Below are 16,799 nucleotides of genomic sequence, written 5' to 3' on the forward strand. Positions count from 1 at the left end.
TTATACTCTGTCATTATTTTAAAATTCATAAATTATCAAAGAACTAAACTGAATATGAAAAATAAGTCTTGGAACTTCGTCATTTTTTAGTATACTGTCAAACGGGGTGATTTCGGACAGTTTTGTCGTTATTTTGATTGTAACTTTCATATATATTGTTAGATTAAATTGATTGTTATGGAAGTGGTAGGGTATATGTGTAACGAATAAAATATCTCAGAACCAGAAAGTGGATGTGTAGGTATATTTATCTGAGGCAGTTAAATAAAGTGTCCGAAGTCACCGCATGGATTGGCGTGATTTCGGAAACGTGTTTCTTAAATCTTTGTCCGAAGTGACAGTATACGAGGGTGAATTCGGACAGTTACTGCCTCTTTTTAAAAGTCTACATGCTTTTTATTTGATTCTGGTGACATTTTACACATTTTAAGGGAGCCCTTTGTTACGAATAAGTGATATGGAATGATATGTTGTTGTTGTCGTCTTCAGTCCTGAGACTGGTTTGGTGCAGCTCTCCATGCTACTCTATCCTATGCAAGCTTCATCTCCCAGTACCTACTGCAACCTATATCCTTCTTAATCTGTTTAGTGTATTCATCTCTTGGTCTTTCTCTATGATTTTTACCCTCCACGCGGCCCTCCAATACTAAATTGTTGATTCCTTGATGATGCCTCAGAACATGTCCTACCAACCGATCCCTTCTTCTAGTCAAGTTGTGCCACAAACTTCTCTTCTCCCCAATCCTATTCAATACCTCCTCATTAGTTATATGATCTACCCATCTAATCTTCAGCATTCTTCTGTAGCACCACATTTCGAAAGCTTCTATTCTCTTCCTGTGCAAACTATTTATTGTCCATGTTTCACTTCCATACATGGCTACGCTCCATACAAATACTTTCAGAAACGACTTCCTCACACTTAAATCTATACTCGATGTTAACAAATTTCTCTTCTTCAGAAACGCTTTCCTTGCCATTGCCAGTCTACATTTTGTATCCTCTCCACTTTGACCATAATCAGTTATTTTGCTCCCCAAATAGCAAAACTCCTTTACTACTTTAAGTGTCTTATTTCCTAATCTAATTCCCTCAGCATCACCTTAGTTAATTCGACTACATTCCATTATCCTCATTTTGCTTTTGTTTATGTTCAAATTGTACCCTCCTTTCAAGACAGTATCCATTCCGTTTAGTTGCTCTTCTAAATCCTTTGCCGTCTCTGACAGAATTACAATGTCATCAGCGAACCTCAAAGTTTTTATTTCTTCTCCATGGATTTTAATACCTACTCTGAATTTTTCTTTTGTTTCCTTCACTGCTTGCTCAATATACAGGTTGAATAACATCGGGGATAGGGTACAACCCTGTTTCACTCCCTTCCCAACCACTGCTTTCCTTTCATGTCCCTCGACTCTTATAACTGCCATCTGGTTTCTGTAAAAATTGTAAATAGCCTTTCGCTCCCTGTATTTTACCCCTGCCACCTTCAGGATTTGAAAGCGAGTATTCCAGTCAACATTGTCAAAAGCTTTCTCTAAGTCTACAAATGCTAGAAATGTGGGTTTGCTTTTCCTTAATCTAGCTTCTAAGATAAGTCGTAGGGTCAGTGTTGCTCACATGTTCCAATATTTCTACGGAATCCAAACTGATTTTCCCCGAGGTCGGCTTCTACCAGTTTTTCCATTCGTCTGTAAAGAATTCATGTTAGTATTTTGCATCCGTGTCTTATTAAACTGATTGTTCGGTAATTTTCACATCTGTCAGCACCTGCTTTTTTTGGGATTGGAATTATTATATTCTTCTTGAAGTCTGAGGGTATTTCGCCTGTCTCATACATCTTGCTCACCAGATGGTAGAGTTTTGTCGGGACTGGCTCTCCCAAGGCTGCCAGTAGTTCTAATGGAATGTTGTCTACTCCCGGGACTTTGTTTCATCTCACGTCTTTCAGTGCTCTGTGAAACTCTTCACGCAGTATCGTATTTTCCATTTCATCTACATCTACATTCTCTTCCATTTCCTTAATATTGTCCTCAAGTACATCGCCCTTGTATAGACCCTCTATATACTCCTTCCACCTTTCTGCTTTCCCCTCTTTGCTTAGAACTGGGTTTCCATTTGAGCTCTTGATATTCATACTAGTGGTTCTCTTTTCTCCAAGCGTCTCTTTACTTTTCCTGTAGGCTGTATCTATCTTACCCCTAGTGAGATAAGCCTCTTCATCCTTACATTTGTCCTCTAGCCATCCCCACTTAGCCATTTTGCACTTCCTGTCGATCTCATTTTTGAGACATTTGTATTCCTTTTTGCCTGCTTCATTTACTGTATTTTTATATTTTCTCCTTTCATCAATTAAATTCAGTATTTCTTCTGTTACCAAAGGATTTCTATTAGCCCTCGTCTTTTTACCTACTAGATCCTCTGCTGCCTTCATTACTTCATCTCTCAAAGCTACCCATTCTTCTTCTGCTGTATTTCTGTCCCCCATTCCTGTCAGTTGTTCCCTTATGCTTTCCCTGAAACTCTGTACAACCTCTGGTTCTTTCAGTTTATCCAGGTCCCATCTCTTTAAATTCCCACCTTTTTGCAGTTTCTTCAGTTTTAATCTACAGTTCATAATCAATAGATTGTGGTCAGAGTCCACATCTGCCCCTGGAAATGTCTTACAATTTAAAACCTGGTTCCTAAATCTCTGTCTTACAATTATATAATCTATCTGAAACCTGTCAGTATCTCCAGGGTTCTTCCATGTATATAACCTTCTTTTATGATTCTTGAACCAAGTGTTAGCTATGATTAAGTTGTGCTCTGTGCAAAATTCTATCAGGCGGCTTCCTCTTTCACTTCTTAGCCCCAATCCATATTCACCCTACTACGTTTCTTTCTCTCCCTTTTCCTACTACCGAATTCAAGTCACCCATGACTATTAAATTTTCGTCTCCCTTCATTATCCGAATAATTTCTTTTATTTCATCATACATTTCTTCAATATCTTCGTCATCTGCAGAGCTAGTTGGCATGTAAACTTGTACTAATGTAGTAGGCATGGGTTTCTTGTCTTGGCCAAAATAATGCGTTCACTATGCTGTTTGTAGTAGCTTACCCGCACTTCTATTTTTTTATCTATTATTAAACCGACTCCTGCATGACCCCTATTTGATTTTCTATTTAAAACCCTGTATTCGCCTGACCAAAAGTCTTGTTCCTCCTGCCAGCGAACTTCACTAATTCCTACTGTATCTAACTTTAACCTATCCATTTCCCTTTTAAATCTTCTAACCTACCTGCTTGATTAAGGGATCTGTCATTCCACGCTCCGATCCGTAGAATGCCAGTTTTCTTTCTCCTGATAACGACTTCGTCCTGAGTAGTCCCTGCCTGGAGATCCGAATGGGGGACTATTTTACCTCCGGAATATTTTACCCAAAAGGACGCCATCATCATTTAACCATACAGTAAAGCTGCATGTGCTCAGGAAAAATTACGGCTATAGTTCCCCTTGCTTTCAGCCGTTTGCAGTACCAGCACAGCAAGGCCATTTTGGCTAGTGTTACAAGGACAGAACAGTCAATCATCCAGACTGTTGCCCCTGCAACTACTGAAAAAAAAGGCTGCAGCCCCTCTTCAGGAACCACACGTTTGTCTGGCCTCTCAACAGATACCCCTCCATTGTGGTTGCACCTACGGTATGGCCATCTGTATCGCTGAGGCACGCAAGCCTCCCCACCAACAGCAAGGTCCATGGTTCTTGGGGGGGGGATGGAATGATATAATGAATTTTATATATTACAGCTAAGTTTTTATTTTGCAAGAATTTAAATAAACAGTCTCTTTGTTCACTTCAGCACGAGCTCATATAATATTTTCGCTTAAGCGAACGGAAAGATCTGACTGTCGTTTGAGGAATAAATGCAGCCATTCTTCTCCTGTCTCCTGGCAAGATATTATGAAATTTCTTCTCTTTTTGGCTAGATTTATCAAGGTAGCCTTTAACTAAATATCTAATATTGAATTTAGTGGAGGTAAATCCCCAATGTGCAGCCCTCAAGATACAGTGGTTCAACATTTCTTCTTCTTCTTCTTCTTCTTCTTCTTCATTTAGCACTGGCTGTAATCCTATTTTTTTTCTCGGATGTGCTTCCTGCACTTTATTTTGTAGGGTTGATTTAGGTATACCATACAAATTGCATGCTTTTCTGTATGATAATTTACCACTGTGAATATCATGAACAACTTTATCTAAAAGTTCCGGGTCATAATTACACTGTACTGTAGCACCTTTCCTGCTCTTATACGTTCTTGGCATTGTCCGAAATCACCCCACACAGTACACAGTTTTACAAAAACCGTCGTTATTTTATAATCTTGCACGAGAAACTCGACAAACTTGTACAGACATTGTCTCAATGCTGTTAGCTACTGAGCGCGTCGACAATTACGGTTACAATAGCTTCCTGCTCAGTGCAACAATAGAAAGTTTCCACTTTACGATAATGCATGGATTTTTAACACTGAGACTGTTCATCAATTATTCACCTAGGGAAACAATTGCCGCAAAATAAAAGTTGTATAAAGCGATAAATCCAATCTTGCGCTTAAAATAACTGGCACACGGACGTTAACATAAGTAACTCTTTGTTTCTATGCAGTAGCAAAGAGCAAATAAGCCATACTGTCTGAAGTTGCCCCAGTGTCCAAAATCACCCTGTTTGACGGTATGTTACTCCTGAAGAGGCATCAATTACATGTATGCCAGTAACACTTTAAAAACAGCATAAATGTGCTGTTTCCTAGGTTCACTATTCTTTTAAGTGGCCAGTCTCTCAAAAGCATTAAGTTGTTTTATAACCCTCCTGTTAATATTTTCTGTCATTGTAATATTATAAAAATTGATAATCAGTTGTATTAGTTGAAAATTTTGAAGGATGCAGTCAATCAATTCCCTCTTCTTAGTTGTTATAAAGTAACACAGTATCATGAAAAGGAATTCAGTTCCTGGTATGCTTATTTTCTGTTACCACTATACTTGTGCAGAAGCTTGAAAATAATGTAAGTGAAATAGTTTGGATTTTTGCAGAGCAGAGCAACAGTAAGTTGTAATTATTAGTAATCTTTCACATTTCAGCTAATTGTTGTCAAAAGCAAATTATCTCGTGTGAGACCCAACTCGCTTTATTTGTTCATGAGACCCAGGTAGATGCTATTTTTCTTGACTTCCGGAAGGCGTTCGATACGGTTCCGCACTGTCGCCTGATAAACAAACTAAGAGCCTACGGAATATCAGACCAGCTGTGTGGCTGGATTGAAGAGTTTTTAGCAAACAGAACACAGCATGTTGTTATCAACGGAGAGACATCTACAGACGTTAAAGTAACCTCTGGCGTGCCACAGGGGAGTGTTATGGGACCATTGCTTTTCACAATATATATAAATGACCTAGTAGATAGTGTCGGAAGTTCCATGCGGCTTTTCGCGGATGATGCTGTAGTATACAGAGAAGTTGCAGCATTAGAAAATTGTAGCGAAATGCAGGAAGATCTGCAGCAGATAGGCACTTGGTGCAGGGAGTGGCAACTGACCCTTAACATAGACAAATGTAATGTATTGAGAATACATAGAAAGAAGGATCCTTTATTGTATGATTATATGATAGCAGAACAAACACTGGTAGCGGTTACTTCTGTAAAATATCTGGGAGTATGCGTGCGGAATGATTTGAAGTGGAATGATCATATAAAATTAATTGTTGGTAAGGCGGGTACCAGGTTGAGATTCATTGGGAGAGTCCTTAGAAAATGTAGTCCATCAACAAAGGAGGTGGCTTACAAAACACTCGTTCGACCTATACTTGAGTATTGCGCATCAGTGTGGGATCCGTACCAGATCGGGTTGACGGAGGAGATAGAGAAGATCCAAAGAAGAGCGGCGCGTTTCGTCACAGGGTTATTTGGTAACCGTGATAGCGTTACGGAGATGTTTAACAAACTCAAGTGGCAGACTCTGCAAGAGAGGTGCTCTGCATCGCGGTGTAGCTTGCTCGCCAGGTTTCGAGAGGGTGCGTTTCTGGATGAGGTATCGAATATATTGCTTCCCCCTACTTATACCTCCCGAGGAGATCACGAATGTAAAATTAGAGTGATTAGAGCGCGCACGGAGGCTTTCAGACAGTCGTTCTTCCCGCAAACCATACGCGACTGGAACAGGAAAGGGAGGTAATGACAGTGGCACGTAATGTGCCCTCCGCCACACACCGTTGGGTGGCTTGCGGAGTATAAATGTAGATGTAGATGATTATGCTAAAATAACACCGTTGTTGGCAGGGGCTGGCTGATTCTGCCAGCTAGTGTGCAGAATGCCACATTTTATGTTTTATGAATAAAATAGTCTAGTTTGAAGGTGGCTTAATTCAGCCAAAACTGCTGATTACAATTAGATAAAAACAAGATGACTGCTGTCTGTTGCAGTAAAATGCTGCCTTTCTGCTTATGCATTTGATAGTTGGAAGTGTGCATGAAACTAAAATTAAGTGCATAACTGTTGCTGTTGTTTCTGTTGTGGATAGATGCACTTCAGCTACATCACACAGTTAATATGTCAACAAAATATTAACAATATTTACTGGGTGTTTAGTGCATAAAATTTCTGCATTTTGGGCTGAAAGATGGAATGACTGTCATGGGGGGAGAGAGAGAGGGGGAGAGAGGGAGGGGGAGAGAGAGAGAGAGAGAGAGAGAGAGAGAGAGAGAGAGAGAGAGAGAGAGAGAGAGACTGTAGTAATCTATCAAAATGAGGCCTATGCCAAAAGTAAGCAACTGTTCATGTAATGTAAAATTTGATTCTGGCCAAGTTTGAAAGACATTATTAAAGGAATTGGTAAAAAGTGCAGTTAACGGTGTTGGTGGGTTTTGCTTTGCATGCTGCAGTTTGTAACTGTTTGCAGAGCGAATGATGGGAAATGAACATGACAGATCATTAGTCGAATGATTAGACAACCATCTCAAAAACTGGGGCATCCTGAAACAATCCCACAAAGTTGTTGAAATGATGATTGCCTATGGCTATAGCCTGATATGTAACACAGCCCAGTTCTCCTCCCATAACATTTATTGGCTTCACCAACTCATAACTAATGATAACATTGGAATTTGGAACAATATATAGAGAAATCCTGTCATATTCCGGAAACGTGCAATACAAGAAGCAAATACGAAAACCAGTAACCGAGCTTCCAGTTCATATAGCCAGTTCAGCAGTTGTCATTATTGTGCTTGACTAATATTGTACACCAAAACTAGTCATTAGATGCAGCAATTCTCATTGGCTACTGTGTACTATCACCTGATTGGCTACTGCCAATGGAAATGAATCGCCAAGAGCAGCATGCAGTGGAAGATCTGTCAACACCATAGGTGCACTTTTCCCTCAGGTTTAGTGGTAGGGCTACCTGTGCTATATAAAATCTATTTATCCTGATGGAAGAGATAGCTCTGAAATAAATTTGTGTTAATCTTTTTTTTTTTTTTTTTGCCTTGTGTCTCTTGAAGAACCTGCGTATCACATTTTTCATTGCAAACAATGTGTTGAGGTGTGATTGGCTGCTTTATTTCAATCCATCATAATAACTATCACAAATAACTTATTGATAGCCTGTTTGGAATGAATCTATGATTTGGGACCATAAGGTGAAACATCCAAACCCAGACAAGAGTTTTAATGGTGCTTGCCGAAAACTTCGTATCTGGCAATGAATATTGTTGTGCTTCAGTTGCTCTTTTTTCCCCATTGAGTCATAGCATATGGTATGCTTTATCAGCATTTGCTTCTCCACTGTCTTTACAAAGAGACCAATGTCTGTGCAAGTAACTGACACAGTTACTGTGTTGTAGAGATTTTATGCACATTTTTCTGTTAGGTGTAGCACAGAGCAGACATGTTTCCTTCTATGCACACCCATTGTAATGTGAATGACAGAGCTGTGCTTACAAAATGTGCAGCATGAGGGAACACATGGAGATTGGGAATCACCTGCCGTTGGATGACAGCTGGCCCTTTGTACATATGACAGACAATGGAAAGTCCAGGTTGGAATAACAACATTATGAAAAGGATAGATTGCTACTCACCATAGAGAGGAGATGCTGAGTCACAGACAGGCACAAGGGAAAAAGACTGTTACACATTTTAGCTTTTTCTGGAGTAGAGAACACTCAAACATTCACACAAGCACAGCTCACATGCACATGGCCATTGGCTCAGATCGCTGTGGCTGAACTGATTTCTAACCATGCCTGATGGGAGTAATAATCCATCATGGGTGGGGGTAAGGAGGCGGCATAGGTGGTGAGAGGGAGTCACAGTTTGTGGCAGAAGGTTGAGTGCTGCTTGTGGGAGTGTGCAGGAATGTGGTTGGGACAGGGTAGGGGGCTGTTAGGTGAAATCATGAGGTTTGGGTAGGCAGAGGTTGGGGGGGGGGGGGGGGGAGGGGAGAGTGTAGAAAAGGACAGAAACAGAAGAAGGAAAAGGAGCAGTGGGTGCATTGCTGGAATAGAGTGCTGTGTTGTGCTGGAATGGAAGCAGTGAAGGGAGATTGGTAAGTGGAGGACAGGGACTAGTGAATGTTGAGGCCAGGGGGTTATGGGAATGTAGTTTATGCTGTGTGGAGATTTCCCACCTCCAAAATTCAGGAAAGCTGGTGTTCGTAGGGAGGATCCTGATGGCACAGATTGTGAAGCAGTCACTGAAGTGAGCAGCATGTTCAGCAGTTGGGAGGTCCAGTCGCTGCCCAACAGCAAGAAACAACAATCAGTTATTTAAACAGTGTATAATAGGCTATCAGCTACTCATTTATATGTTGTGTTTATATCCTACTAGGTAAGACGCTGTTGGCACGAGCTTGTGCTGCACAGACAAAATCAACATTCTTGAAGCTTGCTGGACCACAGCTTGTACAGATGTTCATTGGAGATGGCGCTAAACTTGTACGTGATGCATTTGCCCTTGCCAAAGAGAAGGCACCAGCAATAATATTTATTGATGAATTGGATGCTATTGGCACAAAAAGATTTGATTCAGAAAAGGCTGGTGATAGAGAAGTACAAAGAACTATGCTGGAATTGTTGAACCAGCTTGATGGATTCAGTTCTACTGCAGACATTAAGGTAATTATAAATAATGTAGCTATGCTTGTGTGAGTAGCCATTTATGAATTAAATGTTGCTGAAATACTGCAACACAAAGTGCTAAAATTCCTTAATAAATTAAAATGACTGTCACTTGCTTCCCTAGAGGCACATTTCAGAGGAAGATGGATACCTACTAGAAATTTTTCAGAAGATAGCTGTATCTGGTACTTCAACATATCATAGTTTCAAACTTTCTTCCTCCCCTCCCCTCCCCTCCCCTCCCCTGCTCCTGCTCCTGCTCCTGCTCCTCCTTCCCCTGTGTTTTTATCTGTGTCAGATCTATTAAACTAGTTCCACATTTGCCAACTGGTAAATGTTATTTTATCTTAATACAGTTGCTGATAGCAATTAATGATTGATTTTCCTCGTGTCATTCTTCTTTTATCCTTGAATAGTCCTGTTTCCTTGTACAATTTCTTCTCTTTTGCCAGATAAAGAAATTAATGTGAAAGGTGCTGTTTGTGCCATACCTTTTATTTACTGGTGACTGGTAGATAGTGTGTTCAGAGTTCTTTGTTGCTACTATTTCTGCTGATTACAGTATTTTCACTGCACTTTGACACCACCAGATTTTGTATGCTATACCTTTCTCATTTGGATGTATTCAGTGTCAAAATTAGAGTTAATAACACACTCAGAAATCATTACATTTCTTGTTAACTTACTTGGTTACTTACCTTTCAGATCTCAGAATTTGACAGGGAAAAATGATAGAACTCTCTCTCCTTGAGCATTTTTGTAGTCCATACAGTAACATTTTCTTTTAATATCTGCATAAGATTGCATGAAAATCGTCATGCCACTATGGAAACAATTATTTAACTTTAATGAAGCTCCGCAATTGGAAGAAGACAATCTGAATTTCATGCAGTCTCAGAAGCTCTACTTTATGTAAACACACAATTAAGGAAGAAATAGGGAAAAAGTAGACTTGTTGACCCATGCTATATGTTCCAAATTGTAGTGTATCCGTCTTTTGTGCTCATTCCACCTAGGAAGCCCCCCTTACTTTGCTTTCACGTAGTTTCAGAAGGTTTGACAACAATATCTCGGGCATGAAAGTCTTTTTTAGACAGTTTACAGCACATTGCTTGTGTTCACCTAGACAGTTACTAATGTGGCATTTCAATTTTGCTACAAAACTGTCTTCATATCTGTTCACTACTATTTAACAAATCTACAAATTAAGCATAACACATCATATCTAGTAAAATACTAATGACTTTAAAAGGTACTTATTGTATTTAATTTGTTAACCTATTATATTTGTAAGGTAGTGGACTGATCTGAAAGTGATTTTATAATAAATTTGAAACTAGTTATCATGCTAAATTTATGTATATATGTTTACCACTTTTAGGTTATTGCTGCTACCAATCGTGTAGATATTTTGGATCCTGCACTTCTGCGATCTGGTCGGTTAGATAGGAAAATAGAATTTCCACATCCAAATGAAGAAGCCAGGGCTCGAATTATGCAGATACATTCTCGTAAGATGAATGTCAGTAAAGATGTAAATTTTGAGGAGTTGTCACGCTCGACTGATGATTTCAATGGAGCACAGTGCAAAGCGGTTTGTGTTGAAGCTGTGAGTATAAAATCTGTTGTTACCTAGACTTTTATTCTAGTGAGATGCCTTTTTTTTCTCCAAAATATTGGTGTTTAAAGAAGTGGAAGGGATTCAGAAGTATACAGAAATTGTGCTATTACATGTGTTGTAAACAGTAGTTCACACTGAAATTCTATCAGTAAGCTAAGTGCACAGTTAAGTTAAAGATAAATTTATTTGTGTATTCAAAACATTTCTTACTTTAGTAAGAAATAAATTATCCTAATTGTTCCTCCAGGGTAAAATTTATCACTGTTCTCACAGTAGTGACTTCAGGTACAGCTTCATTTACCAGAAATGTTTTCACTTATATGTTTTTAAATTCAACATGACTTTTTAATTTTGGCAAGCAGCATTCCCTATGTTAAATACACGTCATATTCATTGTGGATTGCACAGTAAATTTCCGGAAAGACCACAGCTTGTCCAGTTTAATTTTTAATTAGAAGAATAAATTTTGGCTGCAGTTTAGTGCTCACTCACAGCGTACAAGACACCCAGCCATAAAGTCAAAATAGATAACTGTCAAATCACAAAGTGAAAAGCAAACCCAATGACCAAGGGCCAAAACCAAGAATAAGAACACCAAAAAGGAGACGAAAATCGTTCTCATGTAAAAACTAACCTTAAACATTCTGGTTTATCCTGTACTAAGATGTGTTTTGAAGGTTTAGTTCTTAGTTATTACATGAAAAGCATATCTGGTTGATGGTTCAGTAAGTGAAGATTATAAAATATCTGTCAAGAAAAACCATTCACTGTGGAGATCCTTCAGTATTTATTTTAGTCACTGATCATGACAGTTAATAATGCAAATACTCCAGAAGTCCATAGTTTGTGCTGTTGTTGATAAATTTAAAATTGCTGCACCAAACAGTGACAGAATGGTCCATTACCACAATATTGAAAATCTTTTTGGATGAGGACTATATATCCCATAATCAATCACAAATAAATAAACAGTTTGGTAGACTGAGATTGCATTACACAAGTGACTGGATCAGTATTTATCTGTACTGGATTAGCATTTATCTGGAGTCTTTAACAGCATCAAAAGGTAGCCCATACTCATAATTTATAAGAAAATTGATGCTGTATTCTTGTGAAAGGGGTGTCTGCTACTTATGTCTTCTCCAAATGTGTGCATTTATTCCACTTAACACGTTCACTGCCACTGTAATTGGCCTTGCTTTGCCACGTAACCAATATTTTTCTTAATAGAATCTGAAAATATATTGCTAAAAGTAATATAACATGTATTTATTTTATAAGTACACAATCAAATTTACTCTCGTGAATCAAAGTTGTTTTGGGGCGCACTAAGGCGTCAGTGGCATATCAGGCCATATTCTGTAGCGGGTGGCCGTGGACGCGCCAATGCGTCTAGTGTATTGTTCCTGGTTAGTGTGACAGTTTAGGTTACTACAATTTCATTTTATATTCATAAATGAAACGAAACATCCTACTGACAAACGACATATTTATTGGACAAAAAATATAGTAGAAACATTCAAATACAAACACAAGATCTCGAAGAAACTTCTGAAATAAAATGTATGTCAAATCTAAGAAAAATACAATCTAGAGCTTTATCCATTACACTCTCAAACAAATAAAATAAATACAAAGTTTACGTATAGTACCGACACATAACTGTCGAAAAATAAATGAGCAACGAAAGTGCTATCTGCCTTTAGAGGTGGTGAATAACACAACAATTCAAACAATATCCCGCTTTATTTGGGCAATCTAGGCACTCGTAAATCGTGTCTGTTCGTTGTCCACGGCTGGCGCATGATCTGCACTTTTTTCGCGGTGTTTTTGATTTTCCATTTGATTCTCGTTTTACCACAACATGTTGGGGATTTCTGACTGGCCGTTCTACCTGCTTTCGTGGCAATAGTGCTCTTATAATACTGAGTCTAAATTCTTGGAGGGGCATTTTTGTGCCACAATATTTATTGTGTAGGGCATGTGCGTTTGTCAGTATCATTTCCACAACGTGGATAAAAAGTTTCTTGTACCAGCGTATGGTTTTGCGTTCCGAGAGGTAATATGATAACATCTGATCGTGCCGATCAACTCCCGCCATAAATTTATTGTAGTTTACAATGGCCAAGGGCTTAGATTTCTTCTCCTTTCTTTTGGTTTCAACCTCAACCATTTCATTTGTAAATGCATTAGAAATGTAGCAAACCTCCCTCTTATCACGCCACTTACCTATCATAACTCCTTCCGCAAATCTGGCAACGGCTTCACCTTTTCGTAGTTTTGCTTCCTGTATTTCCTTGGGTGTATCCTTCCTATTCGCCCTCAGAGTTCCCGTGCAGTGGGTCTTCTTATCCAGGAGCAGCTTTGCCAATGCGAAGCTGTTATAGTAATTGTCCATGTACACATGGTGACCAGCATTCAACTTTTCATCTAGTAAATGAAGAACAATTTTTTGCGCATGGCCTCTTCCTCCTAAATCGTCCAGCATGCCAGTGTATACCGCGAATTTTAGGACCATTCCAGTGGGAGTTGTCAAAATATATAGCTTTATGCCATATTTGTGCTTTTTGTTTTTGATGTATTGGCGGAAAAGTAATCGTCCACGCCAAAGGATCATTGATTCGTCCAGAGACAGTTCCCGTCCAGGGTAGTAAACTTGGCACATCCTTTCATTGAAAAAATTGATAACGGGACGTATTTTATACAACCTGTCGGATGGTGTTGGTTTGCCCTGTTTTGGATTTTCAGAAAAGTGTAATGCACGTAGTATTAGCAGAAAACGATTTCGTGAAATACTATCGGCAATTCCTTTCACGTTGAATAAAGCGTCCTTTTTCCAATAGTCCTGCAAATTCCTCATCTTTACATTTCCCATGTGCAGGAAAACTCCCAAGAACACTAACAATTCGCCAACAGTCACATCTTTCCAACAGTTTATTCGTGATTGTCCTTTGGTTCCCGCAGAAAGGAATAATTCAATCGCGTTTCGATTTGTTTCTTCTACAACTGTCAATAGAAATTCGTCCGTCAGCAAAAGACGAAAATAATCTAAGGGAGTGTTTTCCGTCGGTTGAATAAGCAGTCCCTCATTTTTTATAAATGGGCAATTTATCATTCCAACTGGCTCTCTTTCCCACGCAACAGTTGTATCAGCTGCGTTATCTCTTGTTACCACTCCTTCTGCCATTTCCCTGTCGCTAGGATTCACAGCCATTTCTACAGTCTCATCTAAAACAAACTCGGCTCCGTCAGACTCTTCACTGGATTCCACGCCGTCCTCCTCACTGGCCAGTTCCGTTTCCGAATCGCTTTCTTCTAATATTCGTAATAATTCCGCATCCGTTAGTTTTTGTACGTTTCTTGTGTCCTGTGTTTTACGTTTCTTAGGTTCTGAAGGGCCCGCCGTGTCACGATTGTCTTCCATTTTCAGTCCCACAACAGAGAAAAACTGTAGGGAAAACACACGAACCGCACCCGCAAAAATTGAAAACAATACGTTCTTAGAGTGCCTGCGCAATGAACCACACCGAATGGCTGTGCCCGACTAAACTGTGGCGCTGAGAAACAGCTGAGTGTCTCGCCGCGCAGGCGCGTCGACGGCATATGCACTAGTATCGGCCGGACGCGCTGGTGCGCCGATGGCAGTGAACGTGTTAATATTTACAAATATAGCAAATGGAATTTATTTGTACCCAGTTTTGAAGTTATAATTGAAATTCAGTGAGGTCATTTCTGCTTCATCTTAGTTTAAAATGTGCATAATTGGGGACCTATTCAACTTGCAAGAAATAAGAGATTGTCAAATTAGCGCCAGATGAGCTCAATTCAAAATATGATCCTTGATAACTGTGACAAATACTGGCAAAAAAGAAGATACAGGTACTAATCATAGTAAATTCAGTTGAATACCTAGCAATTTTTTCCATGAAATTTTGTGTGAATATTCTATTCGTCGGGAAAGTTTTAAATTGTGGACCCAGTTATTTGTATTTAAATAGTTCAGCTGGGAAAATCGAAACAGTACTGTTGCTTACATGTGCTTGAACAGGCTTAGATGACTACATTGGTTTAAAATACCTATACAGCAACATAGTGTCCAAGATCTGAATAAAGCATTCAGTTGTTTCTGCACTTCTTTCAAATAAGATTTCTGTGCTCCTTGTTGATTCAAAATTTTGAAATATGTTTCGCATGTTTCCAAATTTAGGGAAAAGAACTGTTTCAAAAGGACATTTAAGAAAGCTACTTTGTCAGACTTCAATTTCTGTAACTGGAACATTTAAACTGAGCATTGAACATTGCTGGGTCATGTTACTCATACCCAAGTGTACTTGAAAATCCTGAATGCTGTTATTGTGATATCTCACCACAAATATTTTTTTTTCAGGGAATGATTGCATTGAGAAGGAATGCACTGACTGTCACTCACGAAGACTTCATGGATGCTATACTGGAAGTCCAAGCCAAGAAGAAAGCTAATCTTAATTACTATGCGTAAATGTTTTGTGTTTCACATTAATCTGAGACACTAATTTATGAACAGTTTACTGTGGTAAATAAATTATGTAATTCTGTAGTAGTATGAACTGTGGCAGCAGCAGCTGACTTTCATTCATCTACATACATTCAGAAATGTTCAGAAATATGATGCCTAAATTAAGGTTAACATTTTAGTAAAATTCCTTGTTTTGCTGTGATTGTCTCTCTTACAACTTGTTATTTTCTCTCCTAAAAAGTTTTGATATTAAAGAACTGAGAGTTATGTTTTTTGAAATTGTATTGTTTTGTGAATACGACTGGTGGTCTCATTTGTTTATACCACACAGCCTAATGTGTCATGTAATTGTTTCAGGGTCAAGTTTTATCTATGCACTTAAACATTATGAAATGTACAGGTTGTCGAGGAATCAGGACTTAGGAGTGGGCATCAAGGACTGATATTACATGAGAACAGGAAATTGGGTCAAATAAAGAGCATGTATTTCAGTATATGGAATACATGGGGGCAAGCCTAGGGTAGGAAGTTAATAGGTGTAGGTCAGTCAAGAAAGTCGAACAAACAAAAGAAATGGGCAATGAGAGAGGTGGTGGTTCATGATATGTTTTGTTGGTGACCGATCTTGGAGTGCAGAGCCAGAGGCTCTGAATCCCAAAAGAGATGTGTTCTCTAGTTGAGGTTTGGATCACAAGAGTGACAAGAAACTGTTATGCTCTTCAGAACCCTCCAGTGTCCATACATGTGACCCACCTCCATGCTTGCTATAGGCCAAACTGATGGTGTGAATTCATCAGCAACTTCAGCAGAGGGCTTGAAGGCATCTCATGTCAGCAGATTTAACCGGACAGGGCTGCCTCGTTTCTGAAGGCAGGCAGCTTCGGTTGTGCAGGCATCTGGGAGAAAATTGGTAAAAAACTTAAGTGGGGTGTTTCAAATAAATTTTTTTAAACTAAATCCTGACATATTCCTTGACTGTCTGCCACCTTGTACTAAAATTCTTCCTCCCACAGGAGTAATGGCACATTGTTTACAAAAGGGAGTCATCACTCCCTGGAAAGATGGTCTGCTGAAGTAGGGGACTTGAAAACCTAAAAGGGGGGTCTAATACACAATTTTGTGTGGAAGGGATCTAAATATAGTTGTATTTCAGATTCCATCAGATAAGTAAATAATAAAATATTAAATGTTCAAATTTTGTGCAAGAATGTAACATTCTTAGTAAACGAAATTGTTCGTATCGGCTAAAACCAGTCAGTCAGAATAGCAACATAATGAATGCAGTGGAATAATGGAACAAACTTTAAAGAATCAAAAAAAATTTCTCCTAATAGTTCAGTTTTACAGTGCTAAACTGGATGTAATAAAAGATTAGATACTTGCTGCACTTAATTAGTGCTGATATTTTAAAGGTTCACAGTGCCCCTAGGAATGTGTAGTAGTGTGTTTGCTGGCACATGTTAATCTCATTGCTACACAGGGAAACCAATGCCAAAACAAAATGCCTCCGCAACATAATCAA

At 39.0% G+C, this 16,799-nt stretch overlaps 1 protein-coding gene across 1 annotated transcript in view; it reads left to right on the forward strand.

The window, feature by feature from the left end:
• The window catches only part of LOC126191043 (26S proteasome regulatory subunit 6A-B), a 31,212-nt gene extending 15,656 nt beyond the window's left edge, over nucleotides 1–15,556 (forward strand). The window contains exons 6-8 of the mRNA XM_049931755.1: nucleotides 8,872–9,158; nucleotides 10,543–10,770; nucleotides 15,170–15,556. Of these exons, the coding sequence (XP_049787712.1) occupies nucleotides 8,872–9,158; nucleotides 10,543–10,770; nucleotides 15,170–15,280 (626 nt within the window). The 3' untranslated portion in view covers nucleotides 15,281–15,556. The remainder of the gene's footprint in view (nucleotides 1–8,871; nucleotides 9,159–10,542; nucleotides 10,771–15,169) is intronic.
• Nucleotides 15,557–16,799: the final 1,243 nt, after the last annotated feature.

This window comes from Schistocerca cancellata, chromosome 6, assembly GCF_023864275.1.
Source record: "Schistocerca cancellata isolate TAMUIC-IGC-003103 chromosome 6, iqSchCanc2.1, whole genome shotgun sequence".
Taxonomy (NCBI): Eukaryota; Metazoa; Arthropoda; class Insecta; order Orthoptera; family Acrididae; genus Schistocerca; species Schistocerca cancellata.